Source organism: Hyperolius riggenbachi, chromosome 3 (genome assembly GCF_040937935.1).
Source record: "Hyperolius riggenbachi isolate aHypRig1 chromosome 3, aHypRig1.pri, whole genome shotgun sequence".
In the NCBI taxonomy this organism is placed as follows: Eukaryota; Metazoa; Chordata; class Amphibia; order Anura; family Hyperoliidae; genus Hyperolius; species Hyperolius riggenbachi.
Genome location: NC_090648.1, coordinates 268091610 through 268113075, shown reverse-complemented (window position 1 = coordinate 268113075; position 21466 = coordinate 268091610). Strand labels below are relative to the sequence as shown.

At 44.2% G+C, this 21466-nt stretch overlaps 1 protein-coding gene across 4 annotated transcripts in view; it reads left to right on the top strand.

Moving 5' to 3' along the window:
- The window catches only part of CELSR1 (cadherin EGF LAG seven-pass G-type receptor 1), a 285212-nt gene that overhangs the window by 245831 nt on the left and 17915 nt on the right, over window positions 1-21466 (top strand). For all 4 annotated transcript variants that reach the window (XM_068276317.1, XM_068276316.1, XM_068276314.1 and 1 more), the window contains exons 18-26: window positions 632-841; window positions 2121-2304; window positions 9421-9564; window positions 10305-10494; window positions 12332-12499; window positions 12671-12797; window positions 15373-15573; window positions 18587-18761; window positions 19913-20025. In XM_068276317.1, coding sequence (XP_068132418.1) covers window positions 632-841; window positions 2121-2304; window positions 9421-9564; window positions 10305-10494; window positions 12332-12499; window positions 12671-12797; window positions 15373-15573; window positions 18587-18761; window positions 19913-20025 — 1512 coding nt within the window. The remainder of the gene's footprint in view (window positions 1-631; window positions 842-2120; window positions 2305-9420; window positions 9565-10304; window positions 10495-12331; window positions 12500-12670; window positions 12798-15372; window positions 15574-18586; window positions 18762-19912; window positions 20026-21466) is intronic.

Below are 21466 nucleotides of genomic sequence, written 5' to 3'. Positions count from 1 at the left end.
GTTCCTCTTTAATGCCAGTACACCATTCAACTAAAACCACATATATTCATCCTAATCATTACCAAATCTGGCTGTTAATGGTTAACTTAGGAAATGATTGGCTGTCTGTGTGTATCAATATCAGTTTACAAATGCTGAGATCACTAGCAGATTTGCTTTATGAGTTCTTTCTGTGACCCTATTATACTTGGGGCCTATCTGTGTATATTCTTCGTCATAGGCAGCCTGAGCCTGGGGACAGTTCAGTAATGGACATGTTTGTAAAGTGCTTCTTATTCTATTCCTGACAACTTGAAGCCTGTGTACTCAGCTCTACAAACACGCTTTGCTAATGAATGCCAGGAATCCTGTGCATGTCTTGTGCTTTAGTTATTATATCTTGTGCTGATATATTACACAACAGCCATACACTTTGCGGTATGCCTACAAGTATTTATGCAGGTAGTGCCAACATCAGGATAGATGCCTTTGCACGGCTTTCAGAAAAACAGTATGAAAGTAACAGGGAGTTGTTAATTAGATCATGTTGTGAATTGCATGAGGTATGTGTAATATTGCTTTAGGAACAACAATGCTAGGGGAGAGGTATAATGTCACCACTGTGAAAACTCTGTTTGAATTTGCTATTTAGAATGAAAAGCTTCATCGTAATGAGACTTCCTTGGATGGAATCAAGTCCATAGAAATTGCCCGATTTCTGCAAAATGCCACTAACCACACAGAGACCTTCTACGGCAATGATATCAGGACCAGCTATCAGATGCTAGTGAGAGTTCTGCAGTATGAGAGCCTACAGCAAGGCTTTGACTTGGCTGCTACCAGGGATGTGGATTTCAATGAGGTATTACCGTAACTCTTCCTGTGCGCACATCTGTTAAAGACATAAACACACTTAAAACCTGGTACACACTTACAATTTTGATTGACCAATAATTGGCCATTTTACTACTTCCATGTAGTATGAGAGCGTACCTAAACAATCTGCTTTTAGTATTCAAAGTCTGTTGGCCCTCATACTACATGGAGGTGGCAAAATTGGCCAGTGATTGGCCAATTAAAATTTGATGTGTGTATGCATTTTTAGGCAAACCACTGAATACGTTTGCATAAAATTATGTCTTGGAAAAAAAAGGAAACACAAATGTGTTTTAATATATTCTGTGCTGTGATGAAGGCATGATCCAAAGTGGGTGAATAAAGGCATTCATATGTTCACACAAAAACCCCAGAGTAGACAAGAAAAGACAGAGAACATTTATATTGCACTTTTCTCCTGGCGGACTTAAAGCGCCAGAGCTGCAGCCACAAGGGCGCACTCAGTAGACAGTAGCAATGTTATGGAGTCTTGCTTAAGTTCTCCTTACTGAATAGGTGCAGGCTTACTAAACAGGAAGCCGAGATTTGAACCCTGGCCTCCTGTGTCAGAGGCAGAGCCCTTAATCAGTACAGAGTTGTGCTGCAGAGGCCCAGAAAAAGTATACTTGACAAGCTTGCAGTGCATTAGTAAGACTAAGAAATGGGTAAATACTGTGATTGCTTTACACCAGAAGGCATTGGCTTTAGATCATATTTTTTCAGGAAGGCTGTGGCACAAAATGGGGATTTAAGGTAACTGATCCCCCTTTGAACAGTAAATAGTGAAACATGCCAGTCAAGCTGAATACGCCTCGTTGACTGACGATATCTAAAAGTCATCAGCGTTCCTGAAGACAGATTAATATATCTGCTGCCTCGGGCTTGTAAGCCTCTCTCACTCTACTCAGAGTTTTGAAACCGAGTTCTAATTTCTTAACAGCACCGAGGTTTGAAGCCAAAGCAGTGTTGGGTTTCTACCTTAATTATTACTGTAATCTCTCAACTTGGCTAAGAGTCACTAGTGAAATGCTGCCTTAAAGGATTATCGGTTACTAATGCAATTAGCTACCAAGAAGTCCATTATGTATCGTGCAGAGAGATGTAGTACATAATTATAGTACAAACATGTACTTCTTACTCACGCCAGGTCTTTGGACCTGTGGAGTAGCTTGAATAGAATGCTTTGTCTGTGATTAAATTGCTTATTAAAATATTTTCTTTAATTCTTTATTTGTGTGCTGTTTCTTTTCAATGTTGTCCTGCAGAATGTCATCCATGCAGGTAGTGCTATACTTGATCGCAGCAACAAAGACCACTGGGATCATATTCAGAGAACTGAAGGGGGCACTGCTCATCTGCTGAAACACTACGAGGAATACGCCAATAACATGGCAAGGAACATGAAGAAGACTTATATGAAGCCATTCGTCATTGTTGCACAAAATATCAGTGAGTGAATTACTTCACACTAGAATGCTGCCGGGCCGGCAGTTTGGAGTGAATTGGGTGTTTCATAGTTACATATAGCATATATATTTTTCAACGGGAAATGATGGTACAACAGTAGCCTGCACCCGTACATATTTCAGTTGAACCAGAGGAAGGCAAAAACTTCTTACAAGGATTAATAACCCTTTTACACGTGGATGTGGTATACTATCAGATTGTCACAAATTAGGTACTGTGCACTTTAGATGCAATATGGACTGTATAATACTTAGGAGCCAACTTTTTCAATATGTGGAATATTTAGATGAAGAAAATGACTACTTTAAAGGCTTGGTGCATTCATCTCATAACACAACGAGTTATCACTTATCTTTATCTGATCTACTGTATGTATTACCTTTCCAGTGCCCTAATCTATATATTACTTTTCAGCAACCAGCAAAAGGTTTGCAAATAATGGGCCTAATCCAATTCACTTTTTATCCTAATGCTGGGCATCAGCCGCTCGATTCCCTGCCATTGTTCGCCGGCGGAGATCGAGCAGGCGCGGGTCGAGCGGCTTGATCGGGCCAGCTGAATATTATCAGCTGGCCGGATCAGCTGGTCGATACACGGTACAGAAACGTATCCCCAGCATAAGTTCTCTCCTAGGTGATATTTTCACATCTTATCAAAAATGCCTTTTAAAATGTACGCAAGCCAAAGCTCGGTTACAAAAAGAGATACCTAGCTGCAGTAAGGGAAGCCTCAGGATCCTATTGCGGCTTCCCTCTGCTTTCTCCTGTCACCCTTCACTGAGTGGGGACCCCTGAAAGATTGCAGATAATGGATTGACTGCAATTCGATCAGGCCCGCACACCTCCACAGGCATCATTGCAGCTGCTCAGTAGCCAATGTGAGTGCCATTGCTCCGCCGCATTGGTCAGAGAAGAGGAGCATGGTCCTGATATGCAGGTGGTCCAAGCTTCAATAGGATCCTGAGGCTTCCCTTGTTGCAACAAGGCATGTCTGTTGAGTTCTCTTTAAAGGGACTCCGAGCTCTGAAAAAAAAGGAAAGTTGTACTCACCAGGGGCTTTTTCCAGCCCAGTGCTGGTCGGGAGGTCCCACGCCGGCGTCCTGGCTCCTCTCCTTCTCCCCGCTCCGGAATGGCTGGCAGGCCGCAGCCCGGGCGACACTCTCCCGAGTGTCGGGCTGCTTCTTCCGCATATGACGCGGATTACGTCACACGCCGGCCGCCTCGCGTCATCACGGCGGCCGGCGTGAAAGTACTGCGCATGCGCGCTTTGTTCGCACATGCGCAGTACTTTCACGCCGGCCGCCGTGATGACGCGAGGCGGCCGGCGTGTGACGTAATCCGCGTCATATGCGGAAGAAGCAGCCCGACACTCGGGAGAGTGTCGCCCGGGCTGCGGCCTGCCAGCCATTCCGGAGCGGGGAGAAGGAGAGGAGCCAGGACGCCGGCGTGGGACCTCCCGACCAGCACTGGGCTGGAAAAAGCCCCTGGTGAGTACAACTTACCTTTTTTTTCAGAGCTCGGAGTCCCTTTAAGCCACCAGCAAGCAAAAAAATACTAAGACAGTCAGTACTTTTTCACATAGTTTTTGGTACTTTTTCAATTGCAGAGTGATGAAAAGTTATTTTAACCATTTCACAACTGAGGGGTTTTACCCCTGAAACACCAGCGCTATTTTTACCTTTCAGCGCTGCCTCCATTCTAGTATTTATGTACTATGATTGGTTATTGGGGACTGGAGAGTCCCCATAACCAATCATTGTACTGCAGAGCCGGGGTGTGTGCACGCGCGCGGGTCGCGCGATCGCGCGCTGCACATTTGTTTACGTTACATTGTTTTGAATGAAGACTGCTTCTGTTTAAAGCCGTCTTCATTCTACTCGCAATCGGCGAGGTTAATTGGATTTAGGAACGCTCGTTCCTAACATCCAATTAGTCACCTGCTGTGCGGGCTGGCTGGAGTGCGCGCGAGAGTTCCCCGCCCACTCCCAGCCAGTAAAAAAACAAGTGCGCCTTTCTCCGTCCCTGGGGGTGAAGCGGTGCGTAGAGGGACAGAGAAATTTAGCACTGGGGGGGGGGGGGGGTGAAGTGGTTAAACAGAAGATGAAAAATTATCTCCTAGGAGAAGAGGTAGGAGAAAAAGTGAATTGGATCGGTTCCAATGGCCCATATGCAATTAACTTTTTCTCCTGAGTTATCTCCTAGGATATAATTTCATCTTCTCTTTAAAATAGCTTTTCAGCAATTTATAATTGAAAACGTACCTAAACATTGGTTAAAAAGTACTAGCAAAATAATTTTGAATATTTTCTAGCTTGTTGGTGGTTTCAAATGTATTTTATGAAAAGGTGTTGAAATGTCATCTAAGTGAAAATTCAGGAGAAAAGGAAGGTGAATTACATATGGGCCAATGTGAGAAAAGTAATATCAGACTTTTTTGTCGTTTAAGTATGTTTTTCACTTGCCAAATACTGAAAAGATATTACATACTGGAGATAGTGTATTTTAAAAGTTAGTAGTGAAACGTATGACACAAGTTTCACACATTATGGTACTGGTATATCAGGCTAATTCATACCTCCCACCATTTGGTCATCAGAAAGTGAAACACTTAGGCCACACCCCTAACCACACACCCTAGTCACGCCCACCAAAACATTTTTAAATTAATAATAATCCCTTCATTAAATAAACAATGTGGGGAGGAGGGTGGATGTCCGTGGGTGGGGAGGAGCGTGAGGGTGGCCGTGGGTGGGGAGGAGGGTGCCCATAGGTGGGGAGGAGGGTGAGGGTGGCCGTGGGTGGGGAGGAGGCGAAAACAAAATGATCGAGACACCAGCTGCGCTGATGTGGGATGGGTGGCTGCCATTACACTCCTCCCTCCCTTCCTTCTAATGTGCCCCCCAGTGCCCCCCCCCCTTCCTGCTTGCAGAGTAAAGTATGCAGCGGAGCGGGCTGTCATTTAATCTTGCCATTGCTCCTTGCATACCGGCATCTGGCTCTTCTCTGCTTCCTGCTTCCTGTGACATCACAGGAAGCAGGAAGAGCCAGATGCCGGTATGCAAGGCGCAATGGTAAGATTAAATGACAGCCCGCTCCGCTGGGCACTTTACTCTGTAAGCGGGGGGGGGTACTGGGGGCACATAAGGAGGAAGGGAGGAAGGAATGTAATGGCGGCCACCCATCCCGCATTCCGCATCTCCGTGGCTGGCGCCCCGATCATTTTGTTCCCCCTCTCTCCCCAGTGGACGGGACACAAGGGGGGGCAGCACGGGATAGCGGGTGGGCCCCAAATCGGGACAGTCTCACAGGATTCGGGATGGTTGGGGGCCTGGGCTAATTAATGACAGAAATCATGTATGAGATAGCCCCAATATCAATAGGTTACTGTAATATTTAGGGTGAAATGATGGGCCTGGATGTCCAGTACCCAAAACATCATGCTGAAAATGGCAGTGAGTATATTGTGCCAGTAAGTAATGCACCGCACAGCGATGAGAGATCTGCAGCAGAGGAAAGTCAGCATGTAAAAAAACAGATCTTAGCTAGGCTTTTGATAGATTCACATGAAGCTTGGTTCTGCTAAGTTCATAGATGTGTTGAGCTTACAGCATTACATTATGTGGGTGTGGCATCTTCATTTCCCTTAAAGCAGGGGTCTCAAACTCAATTTACCTGGGGGGCAGCAGGAGGCAAAGTCAGGATGAGGCTGGGGCGCATAAGGAATTTCACAATCGCGGCGCATCGCCGCCTCTGCCTGCCCCGCTCACTCTTCCTTCACAGAGAGGGGCGGGGAGAGGCGGCGATCCGTGCGGCGATTGACGTCAGGAGGGGCAGAGCTGAAGCTGAAAGCTCTGCCCCTTCCAGGAAATGCTGGCAGATTGCCCCCCGGGCGATTTGGGGGCTCTGCAGCCCTCGTTTAGCGGCGGGGATGTGGCGGATTACTTGGGAGCACTGAAATGAACTGTAAGGAAGCTTTTGCCGGCGAGGGCCACAAAATATTGTATCGAGGGCCGCAAATGGCCCGCGGGCCGCGAGTTTGAGACCCCTGCCTTAAAGTTTTCTGCAACCATATGAGGCGTAGGTAGCCTGTGATTTTATTGGTCCATCATTCAACCAACAAACTGCAAAAAATGCACATGTGCAAGTAATTGAATAATGCTATTTATTGCTATGAGAGCAGTGTAATACTGTACACATGTAGGCTTCCCAACGTTCCAGGCTGTTCATCCATCCTCTAGTGCCTTAGAGACCCCATGGGAAGGTGTTGTAATCCCATAAGTCTGAGACCTGCAACATTTTTAGTCTATAACCTGCTGGAGGCTCTCATACAGCCTTGAAGGTCATCTCTGACCATCTGCTGGAAAGAATACTAATTCAAGGTCAGCGATAAACCTCTGACCTGTAATGAGCCGTGCTTCTGCCAGTCATGCTGCCTCAAGCACTGCCTCTACTAGGAAAGGCAAACACCATCACAAGAGCTGAGCCTTGCTTCTGCCAGTCATGCTGCCTCAAGCACTGTATCTATTGTGTCAGGTACAAGCCATCACAAGAGGTCCACTCTTATATTTGCAAAGTAGAAGGTATTATGGGTAGTAAAACGTAGGTACTGTACAAAACACTAATAATAAATAGTGTAAATTACTATACAGATGTGTGAGAGTGCAATAGCATCACTCTCAGAGTTTTTGTCTCTTTGTATTGTGGAAATGCCTGCTGCCATCCCTTTGTGACTCAGAAGCATTTCAAGAGCTTAGCCATGATTAAGGCTATTACATAGAGGGTGTGCCCACTGTTCACCACAGATCAAATGCACTTAGGCCTGCTTCATGCCGCTGTTCAGAAGGAAAGGTTGTGAGCAATCAGGCAAACTCCCAGGTGTAAAATTGTCATATCATTTAATAGAGCAATTCACACCAATGGTCAGGGATTATGTTTGCCTGCTTACACATTAAAAAAAAGCCTCCTGAGGCTTTTTTACCACGTTTGTAAAGTTTGTCCAGTGTTTAGGCTATAATGGTAGCGTATGGAATTTCCTGCCGTCATGCAGTGGATTTGCAGGTGGTCATCGTCACGCAGTGGATTTTCAGGTGGTTGTCATCACGCAGTGGATTTGCAGGTGGTTGTCATCATTCAGTGGATTTGCAGGTGGTTGTCATCATTCAGTGGATTTGCAGGTGGTTGTCAGCATGCAGTGGATTTGCAGGAGGTTGTCATCGCATCATGCAGTGGATTTGCAGGTGGTTGTCATCATGCAGTGAATTTGCAGGTGGTTGTCATCATGCAGTGGATTTGCAGGTGGTTGTCATCATGCAGTGGATTTGCAGGTGGTTGTTATCATGCAGTGGATTTGCAGGTGGTTGTCATCATGCAGTGGATTTGCAGGTGGTTGTCAGCATGCAGTGGATTTGCAGGTGGTTGTCAGCATGTAGTGGATTTGCAGGTGGTTGTCATCATGCAGTGGATTTGCAGGTGGTTGTCAGCATGCAGTGGATTTGCGGGTGGTTGTCAGCATGCAGTGGATTTGCAGGTGGTTGTCATCATGCAGTGGATTTGCAGGTGGTTGTCAGCATGTAGTGGATTTGCAGGTGGTTGTCATCATGCAGTGGATTTGCAGGTGGTTGTCAGCATGCAGTGGATTTGCAGGTGGTTGTCAGCATGCAGTGGATTTGCAGGTGGTTGTCATCATACAGGGGATTTGCAGGTGGTTGTCAGCATGCAGGGGATTTGCAGGTGGTTGTCATCATGCAGTGGATTTGCAGGTGGTTGTCAGCATGCAGTGGATTTGCAGGTGGTTGTCAGCATGCAGTGGATTTGCAGGTGGTTGTCATCATACAGGGGATTTGCAGGTGGTTGTCAGCATGCAGGGGATTTGCAGGTGGTTGTCAGCATGCAGTCATTATTACGGGGGACATTGAGTAACGGCATATAAGATGGTGATTACCGGTATGTGAATGTCTACATGGCTGCTTCTACATACAACACGGTCTCTGCAGAGACACATTTACTGCATTGAATTAACAAATTTGCAGATTAACTTTATTATGCAGGGAACAGTCTTTCAGTGATAAGTCGACTTCCAGTGCTCACGCTAAAAGTCCTTCCCAGAATAGAGGCGTACCTCTGAAGGGGGTTGTGTCCAGTCAGTTGTGCTCTTGCAGAAGGCAAGGAAAGCAAGGCAGTTAGCTTGGAGGGGTGATCAACTCAATGTTATAAGCCAGATTTAGGTAAGTATCTGGTTTTTAGTGTAAGGCCCTGTTCACACTTGCGTTTTGGCATGCAAACGGACCGGATCCGGATTGTATCAGAACCTGATCCGGATTGGAACCGTACGGTTCCGATCCGGATCCGGTCCGTTTGCATCAGGACTGCTTCAGGCTGCCATCCGGATCCGTGGGAAAACAAAACAAAACAATAAAATACCTTAAAATTTGTTGGGGTCAGCAGAAGGTGCACCTCACCTCCACCTCCAACATACTGCCAAAACAGCTCCAGCACGTGTGTCACTGCTGCTCCACTCCAGATATGCTGGGCCCATGTGTCCCCATCCGAAATGGCCTCTATGATACGCATAGGAAGTGGGGTAGAACGTCCGGTGTTGTCTCCAGTGTGTTCTGTGCTTCCGTTTCCCATTGGTGCTCTATATCCGGAGGGTGCAGTCAGGCTCCGGTCCGGGTGCGTGGGCCGGATGAGCCGGACCAAAAAATAGCGCATGTTGGAAAAGTGTCCGGAGTCCGGATCCGGTCCGGCTCCGTACTGTACGGAACGTACGCATGTGAACGTCCGCATAGCCTTTGCATTGCTATGCGGAACGTACGTTCCGTTTGTACAGTATGCGGTCCGGATCCGATCAGACGGATCCGGACAGGGAACGCTAATGTGAACCGGGCCTAAGGATTGCTGATTGTCTGTTGATAGGTGAGCAGGATTAAAAAAATGTGAAAATGTGTTTCTGAGAAGCATACCAGATACTGTTAATGCATTCCATAAGCATTTCTACTTACAATGACTTTTCAGGACAATGAATGACTATACTGTAATTTAATATTGTCACAATGGTTTAATGTAATCCATTTATCTTCTTCTGTCTTCTGTTTGCCAGTCATTGCTGTAGACATATTTGACAAGGCTAATTTCAGCGGAGCCAAAGTACCTGAGTTTAATATGATATATGAAGATTATCCTAAGGATTTGCAGTCATCAGTCCAGTTTCCTGATACTCTGTTTAAGCCTCCAGAAAGAAAAGGTAAATTTCCATGTACTGCTTTATATATCAAAGTTGCTACGTCTGCACTTTGACATATGCTGATGTCTTTTTGTAAAGAAACGTTACTGTCTTAATGTATGCATTCTATCCTAGTTTTTTTCAATCAAATTAAAGGATCATTCTCTGTTTTTCTACTGTAACACCTTTCTCAAGGAGGATAATATAAACAGTCAAAACACTACAATTAGGTCTAATTTCCACTACGGTGCTGCGTCTGTTTCCAAATCAGATGGGGCACGCATGCTGATACGATTTTCCATCGGATTCCCTCTAGCCGTGGCAATACAATAGTCATTTCCACCCAGATTATAAACAGAAAATGGTTATTTCGATATTCAACATCCTGTCAGCAGGAAGGAAATAAACTTCAGGACCTCCAGGTGCTGTGGTCACTCTAGTGTTATGGATCTGCTGGGATGGTGCACTTGTTATTCCACAGAAGCACTTTTACAGCAGGCTCATATTGTTATTTCAGGAGTGCAACGCAAGGAGTTTTATTGACTGTTTAAAAGATTTCATTGCATTACTTTACTGTTTTAGCAGATCTTAGTAGGGCTGTTCAAACAAGGCTGAATTTTATTTATTGGCCATAACATTTTACAGCCTGTATACAATGCAGAATAAAAGTAAGAACGCAAGTTTGAACGCAGCACAATAATATGTGACTTATGTGGCCATTGTAACCTATGATGACACTTTGTTTTATCTATTATATCTAGTTGTGCCTACCAATAAACCTTCAAACTTGAAATATCCAGCTGGTGAGGATGAGTATGACTCCCGTCTATCTAAGAGGAAAAAAAGGCAGCCAGATTCTTCAGACCAATATGCAGTTGCCATGGTGATTGTGTACCGCTCTTTGGGCCAGCTACTGCCAGAAAACTATGACCCAGACCGCAGGAGCTTGAGGTAAACTAACCAAAGTCCTTCTCTCTTCTTTATTTCAATCTGTATCTAGTATTTTATCATGAGGATAAAGGCAAAATAATTTCTGCTCTTATCCACGACTAATCAAGTAAAGGGAAACTGCACCCTTTGTTGTGCTGTTGACATTTACTAAATATCAGCAGAAGACCTTAGGATATATTGGCATTTTGAGAATTATTTTTAAATCTGAAGACTTACCGTATATTTATGCTATTTATGTTATATATTTCTTGATAAAATCAGATTTATTTAGTATCTATTTTTTGCATTCTCTGTACTTTTTTTTTACTGCTTTCAATATGGTGTTTTTGGTTTTTCATTGTAGTAATACAGTACTAAAGGAGATTGTAAAATATGCAATGGTGAGGTTATTAGTTGGTGTGAAATGGAATCTGAGTCACACAAGGGAAAAACAGTTTCATTGCAGATCTTCAGCCAACTATTGGGAGAACCTAATTGTTCATTTGACATGTTCTGACCTCCTCAGGAAGAACTACTGTATTTTTTGGACTATAAGACTCACTTTCTTTCTAAAAGTGGGGAAAAAAGTCACTGCATCTTATAGTCCTAATGCAGGGAGTTCCTGACTTGTGAACGTCTGCCAATACGAATCTCCAACCCACCGCAATGTTGTGGACTCCCTGTGCTGTGCTCATGCAGAGGAGGACACATGACAAATAGAGGGCACAGAGGGACAAATGGAGTACACAGGGGGATACAAAGGAGCATAGAGGACACAAGGGAAACAGAGGAGGACACAAGAGGTACAAGGGGGCATGAGGTACAAAGGGGGCATACTCCACAAGATGTCTCTTCACCATGGATGCACCAGGTTTAGTATATATTTTTCCCCTGGTTTTTGTCTTTTAAACCTAGGTGCGTCTGATGGTCAGGAGTGTCTTATAGTCTGAAAAATACAGTAGTTAGGTGAACCCAACCAATTTTCAATGATCTGACACTCTATGACTGTGCAATAACGCTCTCCCCAGAACATATTTTACCTACTGACTCTGACATCTTCCACTAAACAGATATTATACAGAGGATGGGGAACCAAGAGTTGCTCTGCCTGTACAGTAATGTGTATACACAGTCTGTGCCTGTTATATTGGTGGAACACGCTCTCTATGTATACAATGTGATATATATGTCAAATGATTATGACATGGGAAATCCCTTTGATTGCAGAGCCAACTTTCCAATGCCAGAACATCTACTTTATGAACTACCACAAACTTCACACTGATTACCAGATATTTGTGGTTTACTAAGCTTCCAAAACTCATACTTGGAAATGTATATGTTCTGGAGACATTTACAGATAATAAAGAAAACTGTTATATTAGAAGCAATAGTATATGATACACACTACAGGTGGGGCACAGGAGAGGCAGTGGAGGCGGCCATTAGAAGCTGTGTACATAGGCTAGATCAGGCATGGGCAAACTCGGCCCTCCAGCTGTTACGGAACTACAAGTCCTACAATGCATTTGCCTTTATGAGTCATGACTGTGGCTGTCAGACTCCTGCAATGCATTGTGGGACTTGTAGTTCCTTAACAGCTGGAGGGCCAAGTTTGCCCATGCCTGGGCTAGATCTATGTCATTCATATTATGGAAGGACAGAATTCCGTATTGCCACACCTTGTTTGTCAATGGTAGGATTGCACTTTGATCATTGCATACCAAATTACAAGGTGTTAGATGTGTTTTTGGTATGTCAAAAAGGAAGCAGACCTCCTAAGTGTAGCAGTTTTGTAGGACAGCAGTTCTGTGACACAGTGATTCATCGGCACTGTATGTATCTGTTTCCTCTGCAGAGTCCCTAATCGTCCAGTCATTAATACACCTATTGTAAGTACAACTGTGCATAATGAGAATGAGCCATTGCCGACACAACTGGACAAGCCTATAATACTGGAATACACATTGCTGGAGACTGAGGAACGAACTAAACCTGTGTGCGTCTTCTGGAACCACTCCATCATGTAAGCTTTCCCCATGTATTATTACTGTGTGTACAAACTTATTAGACTTATGCATATTCTGGAATACATCTATGAATGTTGATTGCTTGAGAAAAAAAACTCTGTATTTTCTTTAGCTGTAAAAAAAAATATTTTATGTGAGTTATTTAAGATTTTTTATTTTTCACACAGAGCTGGAGGAAATGGAGGATGGTCTTCCAAAGGCTGTGAGCTGCTTTCCAGGAATAAGAGTCATGTGACTTGTCAGTGCAATCACATGACCAGCTTTGCTGTGTTAATGGACATTTCCAAAAGAGAAGTAAGTTAGCAAGAAATCTATAGTATTTAAAATATGACCGACTTGAAACATCACCTCCCACTTGTCAGATTAACCAAGATAAATATCAAGCTATACAAAGGTGATTGTTATTTCTGGTGCTGCATGAGATGTTGACCAGTGTAAGTCCAGGTAATGGGCTACAATGAAGACAGCATGATAGTATTTAGTAAAATAGGTAAAATAATCGAAGATTGATCATTGTGGTGTCTTAAAAGACAATTGAAGCGAGAGGTATATGGAGGCTGCTATATTAATCTCCTTTTAAAGGGACTCCGAGCAGTGCAAAAACTATGGAAAGATGCATATCATTTTAAAGCTCTCTGTCTCCTCTTTCCAATGATATATAAACCGCTGCCCTACTCCTTTTAGTTTTCGCTATTTTCGCGATTGAAATTGCCGCGCCCGTGATTTCAATTGCGAAAATAAAGGAAACTAAAAGGCGTAGAGCGACGATTTAGGTGTCGCCAGAAAGAGGAGAAAGAGAGCTTTAAAATGATATCCATCTTTCCATAGTTACATTGTATTACACAGGCCGACTTTTTCTGCTAAATGGAGCTGCTGACACTGGGGAAAGTGTCGTCCTGTGTAATACAAGTAACTATGGAAAGATGGATATCATTTTAAAGCTCTCTTTCTCCTCTTTCTGGCGACACCTAAATCGTCGCTCTACGCCTTTTAGTTTTCTTTATTTTCGCGATTGAAATCGCGGCCGCGGCAATTTCAATTGCGAAAATAGCGAAAACTAAAAGGCCTAGGGCGGTGGTTTATATATCATTGGAAAGAGGAAAAAGAGAGCTTTAAAATGATATGCATCTTTCCATAGTTTCTGCACTGCTCGGAGTCCCTTTAAGCAATACCAGTTGCCTGGCTATCCTGCTGATCCACTGCCTCTAATACTTTTAGCCATAGACCCTGAACAAGCATGCAGCAGATCAGGTGTTTCTGACATTATCGTCAGATCTGACGAGATTAGCTGCATGCTTGTTTCTGGTGTGATTAGGACACTACTACAGCCAAATAGATCAGGAGAGCTGCCAAGCAACTGGTATTGTTAAAAAGGAAGTAAATATGACAACCGCCATATTCTTCTCATTTCAGTTTTCTTTTAAAGGAATTCCTTAAAGGTTTAATGTGTTAAGGGAAACTGTGAAAAAATAAAAGTCGTACAGTCTATCTCACCACCCCCATACATGAGCCTTATTTTGGCGCATAACAGTTTAATAGGTTTGCACATACCTAGTGGCTAAACATATGAAACTGGCAAAGGTTAACATAGGAGTATGCAGCCAAAAAAGACCAGAGTGACATTAGGGGTTTAGGGTCTGCAAGGAAATGAAAATCAATACCATCAGTACACATCATTTGTGTGCATTGTGCCTAAATGTAACTCATAGTCCAACTCCTCGGTCACTCTTTTTTGTTTAGATACCCCTAGAAGAACAAGTTACCCAGTCCTGCATTTTAGTATCTGCAGAAAGCTAGGCAAAGCAGAGAATTTGCATTTCTGTACTTTAAATGATAAAAAGCACATAGTGAGGTTTAAGCAGATCATCCTCTAGTGTCTATGGAAACACTTCACTGTTATAATCAGGTTAAGATTGGAGAATTAATAAGGAAGAAGAGCAGAAACGCCTAGTGCATTATAAAGAGATACAATGAGAACAGTGTTATGATAAACAGATCTGTGAATGAGCACACAATTTATGCTGTTAATTTAACGGCAAATAAAGAAAAATTGTGATCTGGCGTTATGCTGCTTTATAAATAATTTGAAATAACTACATGTGCCAACATAAAGTATATGGTGTACTTAAAGGGACCCTGAGCAGTGGCAGAAAAAGGAAATTGGACTTACCTGGAGCTTCCTCCAGTCCCCCGCAGACCGCGAGGCCCCCTGGCATCCTCCTGGTCCGTTCCGTGGTCCTGCTGGCAACTTCCGTGGTAATCTGGCGACTTCTGCTGAAGTGGTGCACATGCGCCATCACACCAGTCACCATAAGCGTCCTGTGCATGTGCGGCTCTCTAAAGACTGCACCGCGCATGCACTGGACACTTACGCTGACCATCGTGATGACGGGCCGGGTGCGCGCACGTGCAACTTCAGCTGAAGTCGCCAGATTGCTGTAGCCGCCAGCGGGACCACGGAAGGGACAAAGGGAATTTAGGGGGACCTCGCTGGGGGTACGGGGGCTGGAGGAAGCCCCAGGTAAATCCAGATTTCCATTTCCCACCACTGCTCAGGGTTCCTTTAAGGCTGTAGTATTGATGTGGGAGTGATGTTGACTCTATGTACACATATGAAAAAGTTTTTCTTAATAGGAACGCTATGAAAACTAGAAGCACAAAGAGTATTGTTTTCTCATCTGTAGGTGAATCAGGCAATGCATGTTCATGTTACAGTATCTGTGGCTCTTCAGCACATCACTCCACACATTCCTTGTAAACACGCAGTACATGCTGACTGATTTTCTGCTACTGTTAGCAGTTCAGCCCACCTGTACTGTAATGGTTGTGTGTGATGTACTTTGTAACGCATTATTTCTTGCAATGACAGAATGGTGAGGTCCTCCCACTGAAGATCATCACATACACCTCTGTGTCGGTGTCACTGGTGGCCTTATTCCTGACATTCATCCTGCTGATGATCATTAGAACGCTGCGTTCCAATATTCACAATATCCACAAGAATTTGGTAGCTGCCCTCTTCTTCTCTGAGCTGGTGTTTGTTATTGGAATCAACCAGACTGACAATCCAGTAAGTGATCCTTCTTTATATGTTATCATTACAGTGTGCATGATGTTCTGCAGTATGGTTTTGGCTTTAGTACAGAGACATAAAGAAGTGGCTGAATACATTTATTTATTTATTGTATTTATAAAGCGCCAACATATTCCGCAGCGCTGGACATTAGTTTAGGTTACAGACAATATTTAGGGGTGACATACAACAATATGACAATACAGGAATACAAGAAAGACCAGATCACGCGGCACAGTATGAGTACCAGGTAATGCTTAGTCAGTCACTGGAGGGGAGCATGGAGATTAGGCAATTTGAGTTCACTCAAATGCATAGCATGGGTACACAGTAATGGAGGTGCATGATCAGGTGGGACACAAAAGGAGGAGGATCCTGCCCAAAGGCTTACAATCTAGAGGGAGAGGTAGGGACATGAAAGGTAGGGGAGCAGAGTTCAGATGCGGGTTTAGAGCACTTGTGAGGGAAGAGGGGGGGGTTAGGACAGTGTAAAAAGGTGAGTTTTGAGGGCCTTCTTGAAGATGTTGAAGGAGGGGGCTGCCCTAATGGGTGGAGGTAGGGAGTTCCATAGCGTTGGAGCAGCTCTTGAGAAGTTCTGGAGGCGTGCATGGGACTGGGTGATGCGGGGGGGCGGTTAGGCGAAGTTCATTGGAAGAGCGGAGTGACCGGCTAGGTGTGTACCTCTGAGTAAGATCGGAAATGTAGGTTGGACAGGTTTTGTGGACAGATTTGTAGGTCAGACACAGTATCTTGAATCTGATTCTGGACTGGATAGGAAGCCAGTGGAGGCATTCATGGAGGGGAGCTGCCTTGGTGGAGCGATGGGAGGAGTGGATAATTCTGGCTGTTGTTACATCAACCTATCTTGATAGCTATCACATTAATCATTTTGCCCTGACTCCTCCCTTGAGTTTGACATGCATAGAGAATACTGTGTATTGACTTGAGATAAGAATTATTTTACAGCACCTCAATTCATGCTGCATCAGTGGCACTATTTGTGGTGTGCCTAGAGCTGCTTCATCCACAATGCAAGTTAGGCAGTTGCCTAGGGCCTGGAGAGAGACTAGGGGCCTGGTTGATGCTAGTCCCCCCCCCCCCCCAATCTTTACAAAAAAAAAACATGTGGGCATAAAGGGTGGGCCTAAAGTTGTTACTTGCCTAGGGCCTCATTTCACCCTAATCCATTTCTGGGTGGGCCACCAGTGTTTGTGTGTCAGGGAACATGTTTAGTGAGTCAAACGCTCATGTTCTGTCATCAGCGCCCTGAGTTCTGTCATGCATCACTTCTGGCACATTATTGACCTGATGAAGTGAGCATTTGACTCACGAAATGCGTTGTCTGAATTGTGCAGTAAATTGATTTTGTCCCTAGATAAAGTCTAGACACCTTATTAAGGTAAGACACCTCTTTTATTTGTGTTATTGTGATAACCATATCTATCATACACCATCCTGGTCACCTCTCATCCAGTTTCTAAATATGTATGATATGACAGATGAGACATTTCAGTTTGTTTCTCTTTTTCAGGGAGCATTTTATCAAAAGCTTGTACATGGTTTTTTTCATGATAATTGAAATGAGTTGCTACTTTCTGTATTGTAAGATAAACCTTCCAGTGGACAGTTATAGACAAATCGCCTTCCTTGCAGCAATAGCAGATGTTTCTGAGAAGATGTTGCATCACATCAGCCTGTGGTACCATAAGTCAGATGTGGCAGCATGGTACCTGAGCAGTCATCTGTGAACCTGCTGCCTGACACGTCATGCACTGATAAACTCTAGAGAGGGCTGGAATGCTGGGGCTGCTATAATTCATGGCTGCTTGGCATCCCGCCTGATTTATGAGCATTCTGCTAACAATAGTCCATTAGGGAGCGGCCACAATCCCTCCTGAACAGTGCTGGGATATGGCAGCCAACCGTGGTATTGCTTCATATTTGCTCTCTTTTTTCACTTGCCAGCAAGGATGGTTATAGCATATTTAGTAAAATAAGAAAGAATACTTTATGTAGAGTTTCAAAAAGAATAGACCTTTTTTTGTCCAGTATTATCTTTTTAACTATTTAAGGTTATAAACAGTCATTTCATATAGTGCCTTGCCAAAGTATTCATCCCTTTTGGTGTTGTTATATTACAGCTTTGTAGTAATCCATCTCCAAAATCAGTACATTGTAGAGCCTTTTGCTGCAATCATAGTTACAGGTATCTTGTCTATTAGTTTTGCGCAACAGTTTTTCCTTAAAGTGGACCTAAACTCAGAACTTCCTCTCAGCCCTAAAAGATACGCAACAGCTTAATAACTTTTAAAGAAAAACATTTCTTTGTTACAGCTGATACAAATCCTGCAATAAATCTGCAGATATATTGTTAACATCCTGTGCTTTCAAATGAGCTTATCTACCATCTCTGCTGTGGTAGTCATGTGACACGGGAGAGATCAAATTACAACTTGTGATTAAACACAAATGAAGGGGAATTAGACAGGCTAAACTATTTAAATACATATAGAGTGCACTTCTCTATGTATTGCTTCTGTCCTGTGCAAGAGTTCAGGTCCACTTCAGGAGTTGCCCCCATATTTACTGCCATCCATCTTTCCTTCAATCCTGGCAAGCATTCCTGTCCCTGCCAGTGAAAAGCTTCCCACAGCATGATGCTGGCACCACCAAACTGAATATGTTTGCAAGGCACTGTATATTTTTAATTGGCAGTATAAAGAATTATTGTACAATTTGATAAAAGTTTCATATTTCACAGTCATTTTAAAAGCATGCTGGAGTTTCTAATAAGAAAGCCTAGAAACTCCTGGCACACGATGGACTCCAGAAGCAGCAGGACAAGAATGGGGGATTTGCAGCACTGGCAGAGTGAGGGTGCATTGCCATGAGCTGAAGTGGGGCAGCATCATCATGAGGGAGGAATATGTTGCAGAACATCCCTTTAAAAACCTACATGTAAACATTTGTGTTTGCACCCTGTCCTCACCTGGTTTCTGTCTTGATGCAGTTTGTGTGCACAGTGATTGCCATCCTCCTGCATTACTTCTACATGAGCACCTTTGCCTGGATGTTTGTGGAAGGCCTTCACATATACAGAATGCTGACAGAGGTGCGAAACATTGACACGGGACATATGCGCTTCTACTACGTGGTTGGCTATGGGATACCTGCCATCATTACAGGTATATTGACAATAACAACTTGTTTCTCCACACAGATGACCATTTCATGTGCTTTTGTCATGTGAATAGGAATCCTGCATAATACAGACTCAGGTTACCTTCCATGTGTTCCACAGATATCCATCTCATGCTAACTGCATCTGTACAAGCAGCCATATGTTATAACCATGAACACTACTAACATTTTCGGATATACGTACTGCAAAGTGAAGCTCAGTCTCCCGTCCACCAGAGTCTCACAAATCACCTGTTAAGATGTTCACTAACTTTCCATGATCTAAAGAAGCCACTAATCTACTGGTTAGTGACACCTTTACAGACACTTTTTGCTGATTTACGAAGGCCAGTGAAAAAGACAATGCATTGTGGCTAATCATATCGAGGACCTGCAGCTCCTCTTCCTGCAGCGCGGCTGTGTGAACCCCCCAAGCGCATGCGCAGTAAGCCAGACTTGCTCGTACGCAGCTCCTCTTCCTGCAGCGTGGCTGTGTGAACCCATCCGCCCACCTAACCCTCCACGTTTGCGCAGTAAGCCGGAGCTGGTAGTACGCAGCTCCGGGCTACTACGCATGTGTGTGGCTGTGCTCACCCAGCTGCTGCATGGCCGAGCTCTTAACAGAGGAGGAGCACAACCTGACCTGGAGGGGAGCTGCGCTCAGCGATGGGAGACATCATTCAGAATATCGAGAGAAGCCGCAATAGGATCCTGAGGCTTCCCTCTCTTTAGGTAAGTATCTCATTTTGATCCCGAGCTTCACCTCAGGATCACTTTAACAATGAAGAAAGATATTTGGGTATTCATTTTTGCTGCTCTTATATGAAAGAATGCATGGATTGTTATATGCCCATTTATAAAACCTTTAATACTGTGTCTGATAGTAATATATTACATCACTGATTTATTGTTACCTCTTGCTAGATTGGATAGGGGTTGTAGCTGCCTCTTGGTTATATTTAGTCAGCAAGCTACTTCACCTGGACTATTATTTCCCTATTTTTTTTTATTTTTTTTTATTTTTTTTTATTTTTTTTTTTAGCATTTAGTGATTTGTAGAGGCAAATGCAGGTATTGTGTAACCTTCCTCTTCTGTTTTTAGTCCTTGTATGCTGTGACTGTGCTTTAGCTTTGTCTGTTTCTCTCCATTCTCCAGGGTTAGCTGTAGGTCTGGACCCTCAAGGATATGGGAACCCTGATTTCTGTTGGCTTTCAGTACATGATACACTCATCTGGAGCTTTGCTGGACCTATTGGCATTGTAGTTGCTGTAAGTATTGAGCTGCTGCCTACATGCATATAGACACATGCAACAAACACACACACACACACACACACACACACACACACACCAGCATGGCATCACTCTGTAGAACATCTGTATTGTTTTCCCCATCACACACACACCAGCATGGCATCACTCTGTAAAACATCTGTATTGGTGTGCACACACACACACACACACACACACACACCAGCATGACATCACTCTGTAGAACACCTGTATTGGTGTTTGTTCAGCCAGTGCTTTCACTAAAAGTACAGGTCTGCTAAAGTACCAGGGAAATCAACAAAGAAACATACTATCCCTTTTGTAGTCTGAAGGCTTATTAACTATAATACATAACACAAGTGTTAGAAACAGAAGCCCACCAGCCCATGTTCATACGTTACACAACAATATATTTATTACATAGCTCTATTAGAAAATACAGCTAATCGGAGGTGAAAAGTAACATCTCCCAAGGAGATACATAAGAGGTAATCCCTATTGCTGATATGCACACAGCGACCTGTAACTAAGTGCAGTCAGATAGCATGCTGTTACCTAGGCTATATTCTTCCATCGCAAGGGAAGCCAAATTCTTCCACAAACCCCAAAACCTCAGGAGAATCTGTATTTGCAAGCTATGCATACAGCTGAAGCTCTGAACATGGACATCAGTGTATGGGGTGCAGACATACAGACTGAGAGAAAACAGCACCTGCCTCTTACAATACGCCACCCCATGTGAATCTGGCAGAAGTACCGCATATACTCGTGTATAAGCCAAATTTTTGGGACCAAAAAAGTGGTCCCAAAGTGGGGGTCTCGGCCTATACACGGGTCAATACTTTATGTAGATCCCCTCCGGGTGCCCCCGGCAAAGATGTCCACTTCTCTTCACCCCGCCTGGCTGGAGCGGCATGTACCGTAAGTACAATCAAATACCTTGTTGTATCTCCCCTCCCAGTGCGCCCGGTATAGACCTCCGTTCCCCTCCTCCTTCCAGTCCGGAGCGGCATGTACATGTCGGCTGAGTCCCAAACTTCCTTCCGGCCGATGCAGAGTGGGCAGAGCGGAGTTTTAAGTTATTGGTCCACGCCGCCGGGATTCCGCGTAAGCTTGCTTGTCTCAGTGTATTTCCTATGACGCCCTCTAGTGGCGCCTCTCATCACGTGTGCCAGTACTGGGCGTCATAGGAAATAGACTGCAACAGGAAAGTTAACGAAAAATCCTGGCGGCGTGGACCGGTAACTTAAAGCTCCACTCTGTGCACTCTGCAACTGCCGGAAGGAGGTTTGGGACTCAGCCGACACGTACATGCCGCTCTGGACTGGAAGGAGGAGGGGAACAGAGGTCTATGCCGGGCGCACTGGGAGGGGAGATACAACAAGATATATGACGCTCCAGCCAGGCGGGGGTGGACGGGAGCGGACATCTATGCCAG